Genomic DNA, 19796 nt, shown 5'->3' with positions numbered 1-19796 from the left:
CACATTTTTTTTTATTTTTATAAAATTAGGGTGATCCAATTTAGTCGCAAACCACGAAATCAATTTTTTTTTTCAGAACACTTCTACAAAGTTGAAAAGTACTCAATTCCAAACAACTTTTCAAAACAAAAATCATAGTTCTATCTCTTATGCTTGAACTAGATAATAATTTTCAAAGAAGAAAACTCCGAATTACTACAAAATGAGGTCATAGAACTTTGCTGTCTTTAAAAACATGTTGAATGTTTTGAAATTGCTCGGAACAAACTTTTACAAAAAATCTGCGAATAAAACGTTAAAAAAACTATTTTAGGTATCACCCTAACATTATTTAAAATAATAATATCTCTTGAACCATAAGCGATAGAATTATAGTTGCTTCGGCAAAGTTATTCAGAATCAAATCCTTTTCAACTTTGTGGGACATTAAATTTCTTCATATGGAAAAAAAATACTTAAAAGTTGGATATGTAGTCTTGAAAATAATTCGGACCACCCTATTTTTACAATATTGAAAAGAATGTCCAGAAAGTATGAAGAAACATTTCCAGCATATAGCCAAAACTTATAATTAAAGCGTAACCGTTTTGTCCATTCAGATACAGCTTTGAGACCACTGTGCAGGGCTAAATATTTTTTTATTCGAAAATTAAAATAATGAATACAGCATTTCCGGCTCAAAACAGTGATGTATAGATCAACAAAACTTAATTTCGAGGTTTTTGGTCCTGCGATTTCTTTCTCCCCATTTGTTCTATAACTCGGTAATTCTATAAGTCGATGGTCCCTTGAATATCGAGTTGTGGAGAGTCGACTGTAGTACGTATAAATTTACTAAGGGTGCTAAGTGCTAATATCAAATCAGTTAAGGATTTAGTTAAGATCAAACCTTGAATAGTGGAATAAGTTCAAACATTGAACAACGTCAAATAACTTCAACTTCTACCAAAAATTGTCACAATATCGAATTATCAAACCTCAAATATTCCCATATTTTCAGGGAGCGACCCCAAATGGCCCAAACATTCGCCCTGTAGTGTATGTGTGATTCTGGCCATTGCTAATAAATTTCCCCTCTGTTTGTTTCTGTCATTCCAGAGAACCATTCGCATCAACAAACAAGCAACGTTCTGCCCTAGCCAAGGCCTACTACCGGAGGTCTGCTGCGGAGCCCGTAAATAACCGCCGCCCGGCCCCGGGTCGGCCTCAGAGCCTACTACTACCACACTCTGGAGGCAGAGGACAATATGGTGCTTCAAGGGCAAACGAGCAACAGAGTCTAGTGGTTTACTTTGGTGTTTCGAGACCAGCACAGTGAGAATAATGCGTAGAGAATGGCAATTGTATCAGTGATACCGGTTATCAACATTACAAACTCGAGTGACAATGGCGGTGCGAATGGGACGAATGGGTCGACTGTCGATATCGGAGGTGGTGGAACGGGAGAGGTTGACGACGGAGGTGGGTGCCCGAGGCAGGATGAGATTCTGTACCCGAGCATATTTGGAATCGACCTAGCGGTGCCACAGTGGGAGGCCATTGCAACCGCACTCGTACTGACGCTCATTATCATCATTACCATAGTAGGCAACGTGCTAGTCATATTGAGTGTGTTCACATACAAACCGTTGAGGATTGTGCAGAACTTCTTCATTGTGTCACTGGCAGTGGCGGATCTGACGGTGGCCATTCTGGTGCTCCCGTTCAATGTGGCCTACTCGATACTGGGCCGCTGGGAATTTGGCATCCACGTATGCAAAATGTGGCTTACGTCGGATGTCCTGTGCTGTACAGCTTCGATTCTAAATCTGTGTGCAATAGCATTAGATAGGTATTGGGCCATTACCGATCCAATTAATTATGCTCAGAAACGTACCTTGGAGCGAGTGCTGGCATTGATTGCCGGTGTGTGGATACTATCGCTGGTGATCAGTTCTCCACCGTTGATCGGCTGGAACGATTGGCCGGAGCCGGAGAAATTCTCCAGCGAGTTCCCGTGTCAATTAACAAGCAATCAAGGTTATGTCATCTACTCGTCGCTAGGATCATTCTACATCCCATTGATCATCATGACTATTGTGTACATCGAAATCTACATAGCCACCCGGAGGCGTCTCCGGGAGAGGGCCCAAGCGTCCAAAATCAACACGTTAGCTAGTAGGTGTATCGGACAGAGTGAAAAAGACACTTGTATGAACCAACCGGACCAGGAATCAATTAGCAGTGAAGCCAACCACAACGAACATCCGCACAATAGCACCAGTAGCAGTAGCAATGAACACCGCTCCCAAAGGAAGCGGAAGAAGAAAGCCAAAGAGAAAAAGGAAGCGAAGGAGGCGGCGAAGCGTGCTAAGCAAAATCAGCTCCGGATAGCCCTCCGGGATGAAGATTCCGTTACGGAGTGTCCGGAAAACTCGTCCATCAGCGCGAAAGCAAACTGTGATATTAAGTCGGCCACCGGTCCGAACGGAATGGCTACAACCGGTGACGGAGAAGCCGTCGCGTCCGCCAACGGCGACAAAACTGCGCTGCAGCAGCAAAAAGCTAGTTCTTCGGCGGAAACACGAGTCCGAACGAAACAATCGTTCCGAAGGCCCGGCGGCATTAATCAGTTTATCGAAGAGAAGCAGAAGATTTCGCTCTCCAAGGAACGGAGGGCGGCCCGGACGCTCGGCATCATCATGGGGGTGTTTGTGGTCTGCTGGCTGCCCTTCTTCCTCATGTACGTCATCCTGCCCTTCTGTCCGAGCTGTTGTCCGACGAACAAATTAATCAACTTCATCACTTGGCTGGGATACATCAACTCGGCTTTAAATCCTATTATTTACACGATATTCAATTTGGATTACAGGCGAGCGTTCAAACGATTGCTCGGAATCAAACAGTAGGCCGGTTTGGTTTCCATCCGTGTTCTTCTTCGGTACTGGAGCACGAGCAGGAGGCCGGGGACTGACTTTGGGTAGATAGGTAGGTATCTATGGCAACCGGGTGGCTCCGTTTTCAAAGGACCCGACGACATGACTTGTCGCACATTGTGCGGCTGCATCCGGGTGGTTGGCATTTTGAATGTACGCATATGTAGACACATGATGGGGCACAAATCGAGTAGATAGACATTGCGGGAACATGCAATCATCGCTGGCAGGTAGGTAATTGGAAACGAGAAACCATTCCTCGCAGCAATCTGGAGTCGGATTGCACTAATTTGAGCTTTGTGCTTTTCGTGCCATTTGATGCACTTTGATAGATTGGTGTTCAGCTCAATTTAGGTGTTGGAAAATTCCAATTACCCGATCATTATCGAACGGTATCAGGTTCGGGCGAAACGGTATTATTAGTTTCACCTAATGATTTTCAGAATTAGTTACGGTAAGTGCTGACGGTTGGTGTTGATCCGCAATCGAAATCAAATGCATACAATGCACATACACTGCATTTCCAAGTAACAATTCCATTGCTAATTGGTTTTGCTTGATTTTTATTAAGGTTTTATTACAGCAATAATTAAAACTCACAGTTTTATGACTGCTTTAATGAAAACCATTGATAAAATGTTTTATAGTATACTTGAAGTTATCCAAAAAGACAGATTTTAAGAGTAAACAAAACTTTCCGATATGTAAACCTTCTGGCAATCATTATTACCACAATAAAACTGTTAAAACTCTCAACAGATGGCGATCCGTTCGATTTGTAACGACATCTGTTGGTGGAAAAGCAGAAACTACGACACTGCTAGGTTTATTGCGGTCATCATAAAAGTAAACTTGCTTTCGTTTTATTTTCGCTGATTATGGTCGTCGCCATATTGAAGAATTACCAAACGTGAATGGAAAATAGTTAATTTTGCTTAAATTAGCAATGAATTGATAGTTTGCCACCATTTTCATAACAAGATCACATAAATAAACTCTCTCAGCAAAGTTTTCTTGTGATTCGAGATAGTTTTACTAAATTCACAAATTGATTTATTTCATTCCAAGATGATTACATTCACTATTTTCGAAGCGCATTAATTTTATGATTCTGCAACCCCAATATTCACGGTAAATTCGAATGCGCATAAGCCTACCAGCACAATAACTACTAAAATATTACTTTGAAATGATCGCTTTATACTTACGAAGGATATATCCTCCTGAACTTTACGTGCCATCGAAGAAGCTTCTCTGCATCTTGAGCTGTCATAGTTTTTGTTAAAAAAAAAAAACAACAACAATCGAGAATGGGAAATTTTTCAACTGGTTTTAAAACAGTTTTATTGCTACTCTTAATGCGGTTTGCAAAACCTCTTAGAGAGTGGTCCACTTAGCCGGAAGATACTCTTAAAGAGGTTATCAAGAGGTTTTGATGTATGATTCAGTTGTATTGCAAGTTTTATAAAATTGGTCATGAAGATCTCTTGTAGAGCCGAACAAAACTTAAAATGTTACTTGGGTTGTACTTTTGATAATGATGGTTTGGTTCTACCATCTATTGTAGCAAGGCATCTGCCTATAGCACTGCCCAAGTAACATTTTAAGTTTTGTTCGGCTCTACAAGAGATCTTCATGACCAATTTTATAAAACTCGCAATAAAACTGATTTATACATCAAAACCTCTTGATTACCTCTTTAAGAGCATCTTCCGGCTAAGTGGACCACTCTCGGAGAGATTTTGCAAACCGCATTAAGAGTAGCAATAAAACCGTTTTAAAACCAAGCAGAAAAATTTCCCATTCTCGATTGTTGTTGTTTTTTTTTTTTTTCAATAAAAACTATGCCAGCTCAAGATGCAGAGAATCTTTTTCGATGGCACGTAAAGTTCAGGACGATACATCATTCGTAAGTAGAAGCGGTCATTTCAAAGTAATATTTTAGTTGTTATAGTGTTGGTAGGCTTATGCGCATTCAATTTTACCGTGAATATTGGGGTGGCAGAATCATAAAATTAATGCGCTTCAAAAATAGTGAATATTATCATCTTGGAATGAAATAAATCAATTTGTTTATTTAGTAAAACTATCTCGAATCACAAGAAAACTCAGCTGAGAGAGTTTATTTCTGTGAGCATGTTATGGAAATGTCGGCAAACTATCAATTCATTGCTAATTTGACCAAAATTAACTATTTTTCATTCACGTTAGCTAATTCTTCAGTAGGGCGACAACCATAATCAGCGAAAATAAAACGAAAGCAAGTTTACTTTTATGATGACCGCAATAAACCTAGAAATGTCGTAGTTCTGCTTTCCCACCAACAGATGTCGTTACTAATCGAACGGATCGCCATCTGTTGAGAGTTTCAACAGTTTTATTGTGGTAATAATGATTGCCAGAAGGTTTACAAATCGGAAAGATTTGTTTACTCTTAAAATCTGTCTTTATGGATATCTTCAAGTATACTATAGAATATTTTATCAATGGTTTTCATAAAAGCAGTCATAAAACTGTGAGTTTTAATTATTGCTGTAATAAAACATTAATAAAAATCAAACAAAACCAATCAGCGATGGAATTGTTACTTGGGTAAGGACGATCAACCTTCCGTAACTCGCGCGGTTGACTACCTGCGTCAGCACCACGCTAATGCGGAGTACAAAAAGCGAGATTTTTTCAGCGTGTTGTACAAAATACAACAGCGCGATCGCTCGTGGGTTAAGGATTCCTTCAGAAGTTTCCTCTGGGAACATTCCCAAGACTTTCTTCTGAGATTCCTAAACAGATTCCATCCGGGATTGCTCCAGGAAGTACTCTCGGGATTCCCCTAGAGATTCCTTCAGGGGTTTCTTAAGCAATGCTTTCTGGGATTCCTCCAGATGTTTCTCCTATAGACTGTTTCAGAAATTATAAATACATTAAGATTGACTGTCATTTTCATTTTAGAGTGATATGCACGAAAGTTCCTAATAGGCCATGTAGTAAACACTCTAATGATACAAATAATACCAACTTTGTTACCATTTCGTGCAAAAGATAGAAATTAGAGATCTGTAAATCAAAGGTTAAAAAATGGAAGTTGCACAAAACGGTCATGAAATATATGACAGTGGAATATAAAAAATCTCATAAATCAACCATTTCCTTAACAAACATTATGGAAATTACTGTATCGATAAGAAAAGATGTTTCTCCATTAACCAAAGTTGTTTTGGTCGGAAAAAAATGTCAAGATGACCTGCAAAAAAAAAACTTAGTTGTAATGAAATATGTTCATAAACGATAATAAAATGTATGGAAGTCCTTACGTTGCTTAGAAAAACCTTGAAAAAATAAGAAAGTTGATCTCATCAAAATTCCATGGAAATTGACTCGTGATTTTTTTCCAGGTTTTGATGACGGCATTTCTTTGACAAGCTATAGAGTTAGCGAATGTGATAAAGAGTAAGATAATTTTTGGAATTTGGTAAGAAATAATGTTGAAAACCCCCTTGTGCAAATTTATTTTTCAAGCATGAAGTAAATAATTGAAGAACTCGATTGTTTTCCAAAATATCATGACAGTTTACATGCAAAAATACGGAATACAATATGGAAAAATATGGAATACAATATACTGTATTGTGAAAACAATGAGTCAAAAACATCAAAACATATCTTTTTATTAGAAAAACAAAGTGTATAGACTGTTACAGAAATTATAAATACACTAACGATAACCTGCCATTTCAATTTGAGCACATTATCCAAAAAAGTTTCTTATAGCTCTTATAGTAAACATGCTAACGAAGCAAATAATACCAATTTTGTAGATGTTTCTGGTAAAAGTTAAAAAATAGGGCTCTGTAAACAAGATGATCAAAATTTGAAGTTGCACAAAGTAGTCAAAAAATGTAGCATAGTAGAATAGAAAAAAATCTCACAGATAAAATATTTAATTTCCAAACACAATAAAAATGGCTGTATCGATAATAAAAGATATTTCTCGATTGCTTAGAGTAATTTTTGCTGGAATATTTGATCAAGAACCACCATTACGGGCCTTCTCAAAACAAAAATTTTTGTTCTAAATTTCTCAACAACACCAGTAGCAACAAACGTTAAGCAAACGAATGACTTAATAACTGCTTACTGCATTCGTTTTTATGGTATGACAAGCTTTGCTATCTGAAGGATCGAATGAGCTGAAAAAATGAGTTTGTTTAGATTAAATGCGTTCAGGAAAGCTAAGAAACTGTGTGGTAGTTCTTATGTTCCGTAGAAAACCTTAAAAAATGAGAAACTTGATTTCCGAAAAAATGTTGTGGAAATGCCTTTAACGATTTTTCCCAAACTTTTATCAAGGCATTCCTTAGACAACTTGTTGAGAAAGCGAATGTGATAAAAATTTAGATAATTTTTGGTTTTTAGTGATAAAAAATGTTGAAATCATTAAAAAACACCTTTGTGCAAATGCAAATTTGAAAAATTAAGTTATTTGTTAGAGAGCTCGACTGTTCTTTAAAATATCAAGACAATTGAAAGGAAATATAAAAATATGGAGTATAATATGCTATACCCTGAAAGAAGTTGGTAAAAATCATTAGAACAGTTCATTTAATTTAATAAACAAAGTGTATTTATAATTTCTGAAACAGTCTATATTTATAATTTTTGAAACAGTCTATAGAATTCTCCCAGGTGTTCCCTTATTTCATGGCTTTTCTTCTGAGACTAAATACATCTGGAATTGCTTCTGGGATGCTTCCAGAAATCGTATCAGAGATTTTTTCCGGGGTTTCTCCAGAAGATCTTTCCTAAATTGCATCAAAAATTCATACCAGGACTTCTTCAGAAACTCCTTCCAAAATGTCTGCAGGGATTGTTTCAGGACCCCTCAGAAATCCATTCGAGATTTAGGAATTCTAAGATTCTTCTAGGAAATCCTTCCGGGAATACTCCAATAAAATCTTCCAGTATACCACCAAAAACTTCTTCCGGAATTCCTCCTGGGATTCATTCAGGAACTACTTCTAGGGTTGCTTCAAGAACATCTCCAGGGATTCCTCCGGAAGTTCCCTACGGAATTTCTGAGGACACTCCTCTCAGGATTCCCCCAAGAACTACTTCTGGGAATCCTCCTGGAATTCTTAAGGGAATTTTTCAGGAATCCTTCTGGGGGGATTCCTCCGGGAACTGCTCCCGGAGCTTTTCTTGGATTAATGGCAGATCCTTCTGGAATTCCTCCGGTCACCCATCTGGGATTTGTAAGATGGAAATCCTCCAGTAGTTTTTTTGTGGCGTACTTTATGAAATTACCCAGGAAATTTCTTATTTCTTGAGGAATTCCTCCAACAGTTTCTCAAGAAACTCCTCCGTCAGCTTTGTCAGGCTTCCTCCCAAAGTTCTTTCTGGGTAACCTCCGTTGGTTTCTTCCGGAATGCCAGTTTTCTAGAAAATCATTCTGGAAATCCATTAAAAAACTTCTGAAGACGTTCCAAATTGAAGCATCTCGGTGAAAATTCCTGTCGGAATTTTGGAAGGAACTGTGTGACAGTAGATTTATGTTGTCATATTGAACAGCAGACAACGACGCATAGCACATCAAGCAATCATAGTAGGCGTCACGAATCATAGTCACCCGTGTCGTCGTTCCTCGTGCAGCAACGTCAAAGTGCAAATCAGTAGTGCATTTCCGCAGCTCCCGCTTGCTCGCAATAAATCTAAAGCGCACATTTGGCGATCCTGCCGGATTAATTACAGAAGAACCTATTAGAAATGGATGTGGGCAAGCGGGGGCGTGCAGGAACAAAGTAATTGTGTCATAGTGAGTGTTTTTAATCGTAGTGCTTATGTGAAAAAAATGGGAGAAAATATACTTTTGAGTGTCTGTGAGGTAGGATAAAATGACGGGTCTGGGAAATACATTTAGCTGCAGGTCCAGATATGGTAAGTTGGAAATTTTATTGTGGACCAATCGATACGGTCATGCTTTCTTAAGTAAAGTAACGTGCATCTCCTAATGCTGCTTACGGTGCTGATTGTTTTAGTGCATGTATTTGGGTGGTTTTCCGGTGGATGTCGTGGCGGCTATTTGAATAAAAAAAAACGTTTTATTTGTGTTAATCCGCAATCGTCGCAGGTCGCGACTGTAGTAATAAGTGTTTCCACAACTAAGTTCGCTAGGTAAGATATTTAATCAACTAAAGTATACAAATTTACAGCACCCAAATTAAGCACAGAAGATGATTGGTTGTGAAATTGGTTTAAAAAAAACACATAAACATTTTGACGCGATTCGTCCGTCATGGCATTGTGGCAGTTGTTTTGAGTTTCTCAACAACTACCTATCAATTTTCAAATCCGCTGCGCCGCAAAGACACGGCACACTAGATGTTGATTTCCAATACGGTGTAGTAACTCGATTATTCAGTGATTTTTTTTTTGTCCAAAGTAATTTAGTCAACTAAAAACGGAACATAATGATGAAGTGGCGGATTCTACTTTTGGCCTACCCCGCAGAGTTATAAACATTAACCAGCTATTAATACCAAAAAAATGGGTTTTCCGGTAAAAGACAAAAATTTAAAGCTTTAAAGATTTTTTTTTGCGATTACATGTAAGAGGAATTACTGAACGCGTGGCGCAGCCAATTTCCCCTTCATTAATTTGATTTCAAATGAAGATTATAAGCGCTACTGTAATCGTAATAAAAAAGGGAAGTCTTGAGCAAATGTCTTAACTAAACTTTATTGTGAATGTAAACGTCAACAAAGCGTCCTCAAAACGGCATGATGCTGAGTTACTGTATGTTACGTATGTACGGAACCTTCTATGCAAGCCCTATACCAATGAATCCGGCAAACTTAATCCACATGTATGTGCTGTGCGATCAGCTTCTATATCACCAAGTCATAGCTCTTTTCTTGGCTCCCATGTAATCACTAACTGAATAACATCGTGAAAAAGCAGCCTCTTCAACCTTTCCACAGCTGTTAAACAATAGTTATACGGCATCCTCAAATTAATCATTTGAATATCATCAGGTTACTTTGTTTTTGTTTTACTTCAGACAAGGCTTTATAATTATGCCACAAGATACCTTACCCAACTTCACCTTGCTACAAACGCTTGTGAATCGTCAAACGCAATAATGTATACATTGTGCAAACTGTGTGGTTGTGTCAATAGGTTCTTTGTCACAGCTTCTAGCTGAAAGAACGTTCCTTAAAAAGTTACGAAGTGCTGCTGCTTTGTGTATTTAGGAACATTACAACACTACTGTATAAAAGCAACTGATTTATTGGTTGGGACTCTTATTCGATTTCGATTCGATCTAAAATTTTAAATGATATAGAGTTAAAGTGTTCGCTATTTTTAGCCATATGTGAGTATCGTATTCGATTTAACAAGCAAGTATAAATTAATATTGACATTCAACTGAAATCTATGCGGAAAGCTAGAATTAGGCAAATGTCATCATGCCAGACGACATTGATTTGATTCGTTTTTATGTTTATTGACCTTCGTTCTTCCGCTCGTTTTGTGTTTAAGAGGTAACTGTAGTACACGAGTGTAGCAAAGCAGGCTGACAGTCGACCGCAAAAAAAAACGAAGGTAGTGAAAAGTGTCGAATGTTTACAAGACTGCTTGAGAGCTCCGGACAGTAAACATTTATTTTTGTAAGTTGAATAACCCGGGAGCGGTCGCGTCGTGCACTGAGTACACGCACCATGAAATATGCACGCATGTGGTACACAGCGTGAGCGTGGCGTCGCTGCAGGTAGTCGAAGACGCGACTGCTCGAGGGTTAAATCTCTATAAAATTTCGCAAACTTCCTTACTCCATTTGATAAAAGGTTAATATTTGAATGTCTTACACAAAACAAAAATAGTCCACAGCGCGTCCGGATGACCGCACCCTTGCAACTGTCTCTTGGCGACAATAAAAAATGTAAAAAATGTAGTCCACAGCGCGTCCGGATGACCGCACCCTTGTAATTGTCTCTTGGCGACAATAAAAAAAAATAGTCCACAGCGCGTCCGGATGACCGCACCCTTGAAATTGTCTCTTGGCGACAATAAAAAAAAGTCTACAGCGCGTCCGGATGACCGCACCCTTGAAATTGTCTCTTGGCGACAATAAAAAAAAAAGTCTACAGCGCGTCCGGATGACCGCACCCTTGAAATTGTCTCATGGCGACAAAAAAAATAGTCCACAGCGCGTCCGGATGACCGCACCCTTGAAATTGTCTCTTGGCGACAATAAAAATAAAAAGTCTACAGCGCGTCCGGATGACCGCACCCTTGAAATTGTCTCATGGCGACAAAAACAAAAATAGTCCACAGCGCGTCCGGATGACCGCACCCTTGCAACTGTCTCTTGGCGACAATAAAAAAATATAGTCCACAGCGCGTCCGGATGACCGCACCCTTGAAATTGTCTCTTGGCGACAAAAAAAAAATAGTCCACAGCGCGTCCGGATGACCGCACCCTTGAAATTGTCTCTTGGCGACAATAAAAATAAAAAGTCTACAGCGCGTCCGGATGACCGCACCCTTGAAATTGTCTCTTGGCGACAATAAAAATAAAAAAGTCTACAGCGCGTCCGGATGACCGCACCCTTGAAATTATCTCTTAGCGATAATAAAAAAAATAGTCCACAGCGCGTCCGGATGACCGCACTCTTGTAATTGTCTTTTGGAGACAATAAAAAAAAATAGTCCACAGCGCGTCCGGATGACCGCACCCTTTGTAATTGTTTCTTGACAATAAAATTAATTAGCCCACATCGATCTCATCGGTATCGATCATAGAGCAGTGGGGGAAGATAACGCTCCTCTGAAGAGGAATACAGTAAGCGTAGGCTTGACGACCAATTCTACCAAGACGAAATATATGATTTCGGGTAGCGACAAGGCTAACACTACTTGTACTGAAGTAGTTATTGATGGGAAGGGTTTGAGGTTGATTAATTTGTTTATCTTGGAACACTTGTGACACGTGAGAATGGCGTTCCGTGAAGTTAAAAGGCGTATTACAATTGCGAATAGGGCCTTTTATGGATTTTGCAACCATCATAGGTTCCTTAATTTAGAAACCCAAACGATATTCGCTGAGTGCAAAGTACTACGGCAATTCTCGGTGGGAAACGAGTAAATGTTGTGTGGCGCAGACGCAAGAATCACCAGATGTACCAAGGGTACAAAGAAGCGTATATTATGAAACATAAAAAAACGGCTGATTTCAGTGAGGTGGATACGTAGAGCGAATATCGGAAACTGGAGAAATATCGTCCTAGACCGACAAAGATTGTACAGTAGTAGAGCATTGGAGTATTGAAACATTGGAATAAAGTTATTTTGTAGCCCACAAGTCATTAAGGTAGATAGGTCAGTGGCGTCTGTTTTCGGAATGCTTAATAATGATTAAATTTCCGATCTCGTCACTCAGTAAGCCACTTCAGATAGTTCACACCTTTTCATTCGTGCATAATGATTCTTCAAAATGACTGAAAGAATAATGGAATCCCATTGTTTGTCATGAAAAATGGCCGGTTTCTAGAAAAAAGAAGCAATATTTTCTTTAAAAAAAACTTTCAATTCCTGAGAGGAGGGAGGATGTGTGACAGTAGATTTATGTTGTCATATTGAACAGCAGACAACGACGCATAGCACATCAAGCAATCATAGTAGGCGTCACGAATCATAGTCACCCGTGTCGTCGTTCCTCGTGCAGCAACGTCAAAGTGCAAATCAGTAGTGCATTTCCGCAGCTCCCGCTTGCTCGCAATAAATCTAAAGCGCACAGGAACCTCAGAAACAATTCCTAGAGGATTCCCGAAGCTCCTGAGGAAAATTCGCAAGGAATCCCTTAGTTCTAAAAGGAATCCTTGAAGAATCTCAGAGGGATGTTCTGAAGGAACTTCTAAATAAAGATTGCCTGAAGAAATCATAGGAAAAATCGCTGGGTAATCACAGAAGGAATTTCTGTAAGTTTCCTTGAAGGAATTTCTGAGAAATCCCGGAACGAATTCCTAGAGACATTTCTGAAAACATTCCTGGAGGAACCCTGAACTGCAAAAACTTTCTGAGAACTACTGAGTACTTCTTGAAATAGTATACAAGAAATGTTTCCAGCCAAATATTTATCCACGAAACCCTCCAATGATTTTTTTAATAATCAAATAGGGACATCGAATGAGCGAACTATATAGCAAACCATATCGTTCAATAAACACTTTGGAAGTTTATGCTACGAGTTCCGCCAGATAATCCTTAAAGGAATTCTACAGGTTTCTTCGAGAGTTCTTCCAAGGATTATTCTAGGAATTATTCAAAGAATATGCAAGAATTGCCAAAAAAATATGCATAAGGATTCCTCCATAATATTCCTCTAAAAATTTCATTTTTCTGAGGGAATGCCAAGAGAGATCCTTCAGGGATCTCGTAAGGAAATTCCTGTGAGAACTCCTCGATGAATCACTGAAGATATTCTTGTGGAATTTTTTGAGTAAACTGCTGGAGAAATCCTCTAGAGAATTCATGAAAGTCATCATGGAGGAACCACTAAGCAACTTTTACAGAAATACTTGAGATAATTCCTGAAGGAAACACTGAGCAAACTCCTAAAAAATCCCGGGAAGGAATCCGGGAAAAAAATTACAAAAACATGTCTGAGAAAATTCTAGGAGAAAACCTCTGAGAAAAATGTAAGGAGGATGGGGAAAGACTCCTGACTCCATGTGGGAGTTTTTGAAAAAAAACGAAGAAACTACTGAAAGAATCCCCGAGAGAGTTTCAGAAGTCACTACTGCTAAAAATGTGTAAACAAGAAAAAAATTAGAAAATCCTTGGGGAAGTTTTGAAAAAAATGCTGAAAGAATCACTTATAGAATTCTCAAGGGTTTCACTTCGGAAGGAATCAGTAAGAAATTATATGAAGGACGCCTGAGGAAGTTCCAAGAGCATTTTTTTATGGAATCCCTGGAGGAATGCCTGAGGTATGTTCTTTAAAAAAATCCCGAAAATATTCCAGAAGCAATCCTTTATTACTAGTATCAGTAATTCCCAAAGAAATTGCTGATCGAATCCCTGGAGGATCTTTTTAAGAAAAACTTGAGTGTGGTAGTTTAGGAACTAATCAAGTAGGCTGAGGATGGCATTCAATCCATGACCAGTCCAACTGTCAAGAAGCAAGTACGCAACCCACCCCAAATGACTGACGAGGATCGGATCTCGGAGAAGTTGCTCGATTTCAATGAAGAAGAAAAAGAATAAGAATGAAACCACGAATAAATCGAAGACGTTTAAACGAAAACCCTCAGCCCAGCCCAATGTGGCAAAGTCGTCTGAACGTTTTCGGCTCGAAAGTTCAACAAGCTGGCCATCGAGGACCTACTGTGACAAGATTTACCAAGGGAACCCGTGCTACCATCGAATTGGAGACAGTTTCCCTCTCTTGTTGTTGCTTTCGGAAGAACACCTTGGCTATTCCGAACCAATGAATCGGATGGAAATAAAAGTTAAACGAAGCGATCAAATCTACAGTGCCACGCCTCGTCAAGACGCACGAGGAACAAATAAAGTCCTTCACGGACAACCTGTTGGTTGGTTCGGTAAGGGCATGACAGATGAAGTCCCTCACGAACATTCATGAGCGCACGACAAAATCAAAGTCCATCACGGAGCTAAAACATTTCGGCCATTTAATATGTAAAAAGCTTTTTCAAATATAAAGAAAAGGAAATGCAGTAGTTTTGGAACTAATCAAGTAGGCTGAGGATGGTATGTGTATGTGTAGACTAGACCTGACTAGACTAGACTAGACTAATCGAGTAGGCTGAGGAGGATGGCATTCAATCCATGACCAATCCAACTAAACACAATCAAGACAAAAACTTGTTGAGCATACGTGATTTTTTACTTTGTATGTGTTTTTAAGAAGTTCTTATGTGACTTTTTTAGAAAAATACCTAAAAATTCAAATTTCACCAAATAGTAAATCGTGAATAACTCTAAAACGGATAGAAAAATCGCAATGCTGTCTTCGGCAAAGTTTTTCCTCATAAAATTTCCTATCTTTTTATGGATTTTTTTTTAAATTAGCATTAGGTTCAGATACTTTTTATGATGGGTAAAATGCACAGTATATCAAAAAATGACAAATTTTAGTAAATTCAAAAATTCAGTATCAAAAAGTTACCAGCAAAACATGTCGTTAATTATTTTCCCCAAGAAGTTTAGATCCATATAAAGCTGTAAAAAATATAAAAATAGTGGGTATTGCCAATTTATGTACGGAAAAAATATTTGTATGAAATTTATTACGAAAAATGGCCATTTTTCAAAAATCTCGCCGGGGCGACCTCTAAACGTCATTTCTGAAAGTTGCCGTCATACAAAAGTTTGTTTCTAACACCCTTAGCTATCATTTGCAGGGTGAGCCCCTAAGCTTTTCGACCATGTGCAATTTTGGGACAACCTAATATAGGTATTCCATGACAAAGACATCAGGAATTCTGAGAAAATACTGGGAAAATCGAAAGAGAAATCCCGTAAAGTACGTAAGAATCCCTGTGTTGTCTTGTATAAAGATCTTGCGTTTTCTTCACCAGTTCATTTTTCTTGTTTTGTCTTCCTTGTGTTCTTCTTGGCAAGCCGGCTGATGAAAAATTCACTGCATTCTGGTGCTGAAAAGCTACAAAGATCATAACCACGCCAATACGTTGTACCTCCCGCTTCAAAGAACACTTTTCTGATAAAAATTCTCTGAAGAAATTTTAGAGAAACCTCTGAAATAATTCCTGAAGAAATAATTTAAGTAATCTTTGACAAAACTACAACTGATGAAAACACTGAGAAATTACATGGAGAAATACTTAGTAAATACCGGGAGGGATTTGCCACATAAACAAGAGAACAACGACAATTACAAATTCTGCCCGTAGGTAACATATGAGATTGATAGAAGCAAAGGGGTGTAAGTGGCAAAAACGCTCTTTCGAGTAAACGAGGCTTAAAGATTTTCATCAATTTTCATACAATACTAGCTGTACCCGGCAAACTTTGTCTTGCCTACTGCGTTTTTCGACGTTTCAAGTTTCTAGCCAAGACCATGTCCCCGGTCAAAATGTATGGAATATCGATTTTCAAAAACTCTTAATTTTTTCATGTTTTATGCCTCATAAACCTTCCTTGGGTGAAAACTAACAGAACAAAACTTAGACGACCAAAATCAGACCTTCCGTTTGCAAGTTATGCGCGGTCCCACGTATGCCACTGCATTTTTATACATATAGATGTATAGAGTTTCTAGATGGACCCAATTTTCTCCGATTTTTTGTATTTTTTCAAATCATCGTTAAATTAATCTTAAGAAAGTTCCAAAAAGCTTGAAATCTGAAGTTATTTTTACATTTCCGCTAAAAACCTACAAAATGGTCACTAACTGTAATGATATGATGGACTAACTGTAATGATGCAATGGGATCTGGGCCCCTCATATCATTACAGTTTGTGTGAAACTCTTGGTAGATAATCATCCGCAGCAGTTTCATCGAGATCTTGTCCTCCGTTGGGTGAAACTAGTCACTTCTGAGCAAACAAATCATCGTAAGTTTATGGAAGTTTCTTCTAAAAACTTCCTAAAGAATTTTTAAGAAATTTCTACCACGATTTGTTCTAGAATCAACCTTAACTTTTTATGTTTTTATTCACATTAAACACGTTAAATTTTAACTTGAAGCTTAATCAACACTCTTTTTCTTAATTCTTAAAATCAGTTATTCTTATTTTTCCTTCGGAAACTATCTCTGCAATTCCGGCAAAGGTTACTCGAGGAATTGTCTTTTATTTTTTTCGAGAACTTTCCAAACAACTTCTTCACATGTATTCCCAAAACTCCTTCAAGGTTTTTTAGAGAATTTCTCCTGAAATTCTTTAGGGGAAATAATCTTTAGAAACTTCCAAGAAAATTCCCACAGGATTCCTCCTGCAATCTAATCAAATATTTGTTTTGAAAGTTCCCTAGCCCAAGTAGCATTTTGATGTCCATTTACAGGGGATAGACAAAATGATCGGGATAGGCAAAATTTTCAATTTTCAAAAAATGGTAAAAGAGCTGTAACTTTTTGAAAAATGCATCAAAAAATCTAAAATTTTTACTGGAAGCTGATCAACTAGGTGTGTATCAATAATCAAAATTTGGGAAAGATCGGGATAATCTACATAAGTTATAAATATTCTAGAAAAAGTCATAATTATCCGATAGCCAACTTTGAACTGTTATATCTCCGGATTCAATGAACCAAATGCAATCAAATTTTGAGCATTTATGACTTATATAATAAGCTTTCAAAAACTTTTGACAGAACCTAATACTTTCAACACGGAGGAAAATTACAGCGTTTAGGCAATTTTTCTGTTATAACACCAAATTATCAAAATTTTCAACATCGCTTCAAAATTCGAGATGGTAATTATAGTTTATTTAAATTCCCTCTAATTGACTTCCATATGAATATGTTTTGACAGGAAGTAACCAAATAATCGGCAATAAATCGCTGTTACTTTTTTTCTTATCAATAATTTCAAGTTTAGTCAAACTTTTTTCAAAGCTCATTATATGAGTCATAAAAGCTCAAAACTTCATTGCATTCGGTTCATTGAATCCGGAGATATAACAGCTTAAAGTTAACTATCGGATAATTATGACTTTTTCTAGATTTTTTTTAACTTTATGTTCAAGAGCCCGATCTTTGTCCAAATTTGGACCATTGATGCACAACTAGTTGATCAACTTCCAGTAAAAAATACAGATTTTTTTATGCATTTTTCAAAAAGTTACAGCTCTTTTACCTTTTTTTGAAAAGTGAATGTTTTGCCTGTCCCGATCATTTTGTCTATCCCCTGTAGTTGTGTAGAGGTTATAATAGCCTTCAAATACCTTTTTTGGGTTTTATGATGATTCTTAGTTTAGTTTCTAGTTTACTTAACTAAAAACTTAGGATGGGATTTCTTCAAGAAACTTGAGAATTTTTTTCCGGTGATTCATCCACAAGTTACTTAAAAAACACAGGTACCTACTGAAATTTCGCCAAGGATTTGTATAAGAATTTCATCAAATTTTTTTTTCAGACGTTCCTCCAATGATACTCCAGAAATTCCCTCGGAGGTTTTATAGAGGGTTTCCAACTGAGGGTTGTTCCAATGTCTTCTCTTGAAAGTTCACAGAATATTTATTTAACAATTCCCCTAAAACTTTGCAAGGATTCCTCCTAAGATTTCTTCGAGCATATCCCCAAAATTTGAAAAATCCTCCATAAATTCTTTCGACAGATCTTCCAAATATTCGTCTAAGGATTCCTCTGAAAACTTTTTAGGTTCGTCCAAATATTTTTTTCTCCAAAATGTATCCTAATAATTCGTGCAAGGAAAGCTACAAAAATTTCTACAAGGAATCCTCCAGAAGTTTTTTCCTAAAGTTTCTTCAGATGATGTTCTGAGAAATACTCCAAAAATTGCTCCATGAATTTTCAGACTCTTTCTCTAGATTTTTTCTATGTTGAATACTCAAAAAACTCCTCCAAATATTCTTCCAGAATAATATTCTTCGAATTATTTTCCACAAAGAATCTCTTCAGAAATATATCTAAGATTGGTCAAAAGATGTTTTTGAGGGATACCAAGATCCTTTTCTGGGAATGTCACTGAACTTGTGGAGAACTGACACTGAGGAACAAGTGGTAGTCGAAATACATGTATGTATCTGTCAAAGAATAAGTATTAAAGGGTAATATTAAAGGTTACAAAACTTGAAACACTCACTCGAAGAGGCTATTCCACTAAGAAGGTTCGAAAAGTCGGTACAAGATTCCGCAGAAGATTCTTCCAGTGATTTCTCCGCAAATTCATTTAGAATTTTTTCTAATATTTCTCGTGTCAATCCCTTCGATTACCACAAATAATTCTAAAGATTCCTTCAGAAGTGTCTTATAAATTACTCTGGGAATTCCTCAAGGAAGTCCTCTGGGATCTTTTTTGTATAATTCTTCCTTCACGAACTCCTTTGAAAATTCCTCCAGAACTTCCAAGGCTATTTTCTATCATCTTTCCATTGAATTTCTGTAGGAATAATAACATCATCACTGTTTATTTTGAAGCAAATATCTTAACCTTTTTTTGAATTAAGGCTCCTTTGGAGGAGCCTATAAATTCACATAGAAATGCCAATAGCAAATCATGGAAGCATACCTTGGTAAATCTAGGAGGCATGTCACGGACAAAACGGATTTTCAGAACTCATAAAAAATCAGCAAAACCTTTGAGGGAACCTAAGAGACTTGTGCAGATTCCTGATAAAAGTCCGGAAACTATCTATAAAAAGTTTCCAAAAAATCGGGAAACTTTTTGAAACAAACAAAAATTAGAAACTAAACTAATTTTTGCAGAAATATTAAATATGTTGACAATTTTTTGACGATTGCTTAAATAAAAAGGTCTTGCGAAATTTTTCAAGAAACTTTTAAATTAACACCTAACAAATAGGACTCCTGAAAAAAATAGAGATTTATACTTGATACATCATTTCATAATATAAAATGCGCTTAAATTTATAGAAAACGTGGGCTCAAACAATTAACAGTTTTTTTTTACTTGTTCGTTCATTTGGAAGGCTAATTAACAGTTTCAGCGGAATACAACTTTTTTTTTTTTGTTTTTATCAACGTGTATTTTAACACTGATTTTGTATTAATTAATTTTGTATTAAGTGTACAATTAACTTAATACAAAATTGTTAAATACATAAAGGTTGAGTTTTTATACCTCTTAAATTCTAAAGAATATCCATACCTGAAGCTTAAACTCGATGCAGAAGCATCGTAAAGTACTTGTATA

General features: G+C 37.4%; 1 protein-coding gene across 2 annotated transcripts in view; it reads left to right on the top strand.

Annotated features, from left to right (window-relative positions):
• Positions 1-19796, top strand: part of LOC109414166 (putative tyramine receptor 2) — a 262628-nt gene that overhangs the window by 204765 nt on the left and 38067 nt on the right. For both annotated transcript variants that reach the window (XM_062860650.1, XM_062860649.1), the window contains exon 3: positions 1099-2967. In XM_062860650.1, coding sequence (XP_062716634.1) covers positions 1335-2888 — 1554 coding nt within the window. In that variant the 5' untranslated portion in view covers positions 1099-1334 and the 3' untranslated portion in view covers positions 2889-2967. The remainder of the gene's footprint in view (positions 1-1098; positions 2968-19796) is intronic.

This window comes from Aedes albopictus, chromosome 3 (genome assembly GCF_035046485.1).
Source record: "Aedes albopictus strain Foshan chromosome 3, AalbF5, whole genome shotgun sequence".
NCBI lineage: Eukaryota > Metazoa > Arthropoda > Insecta > Diptera > Culicidae > Aedes > Aedes albopictus.
The sequence above is the reverse complement of the archived record's forward strand: the minus strand, read 5'-3'. Positions and strand labels throughout refer to the sequence as shown.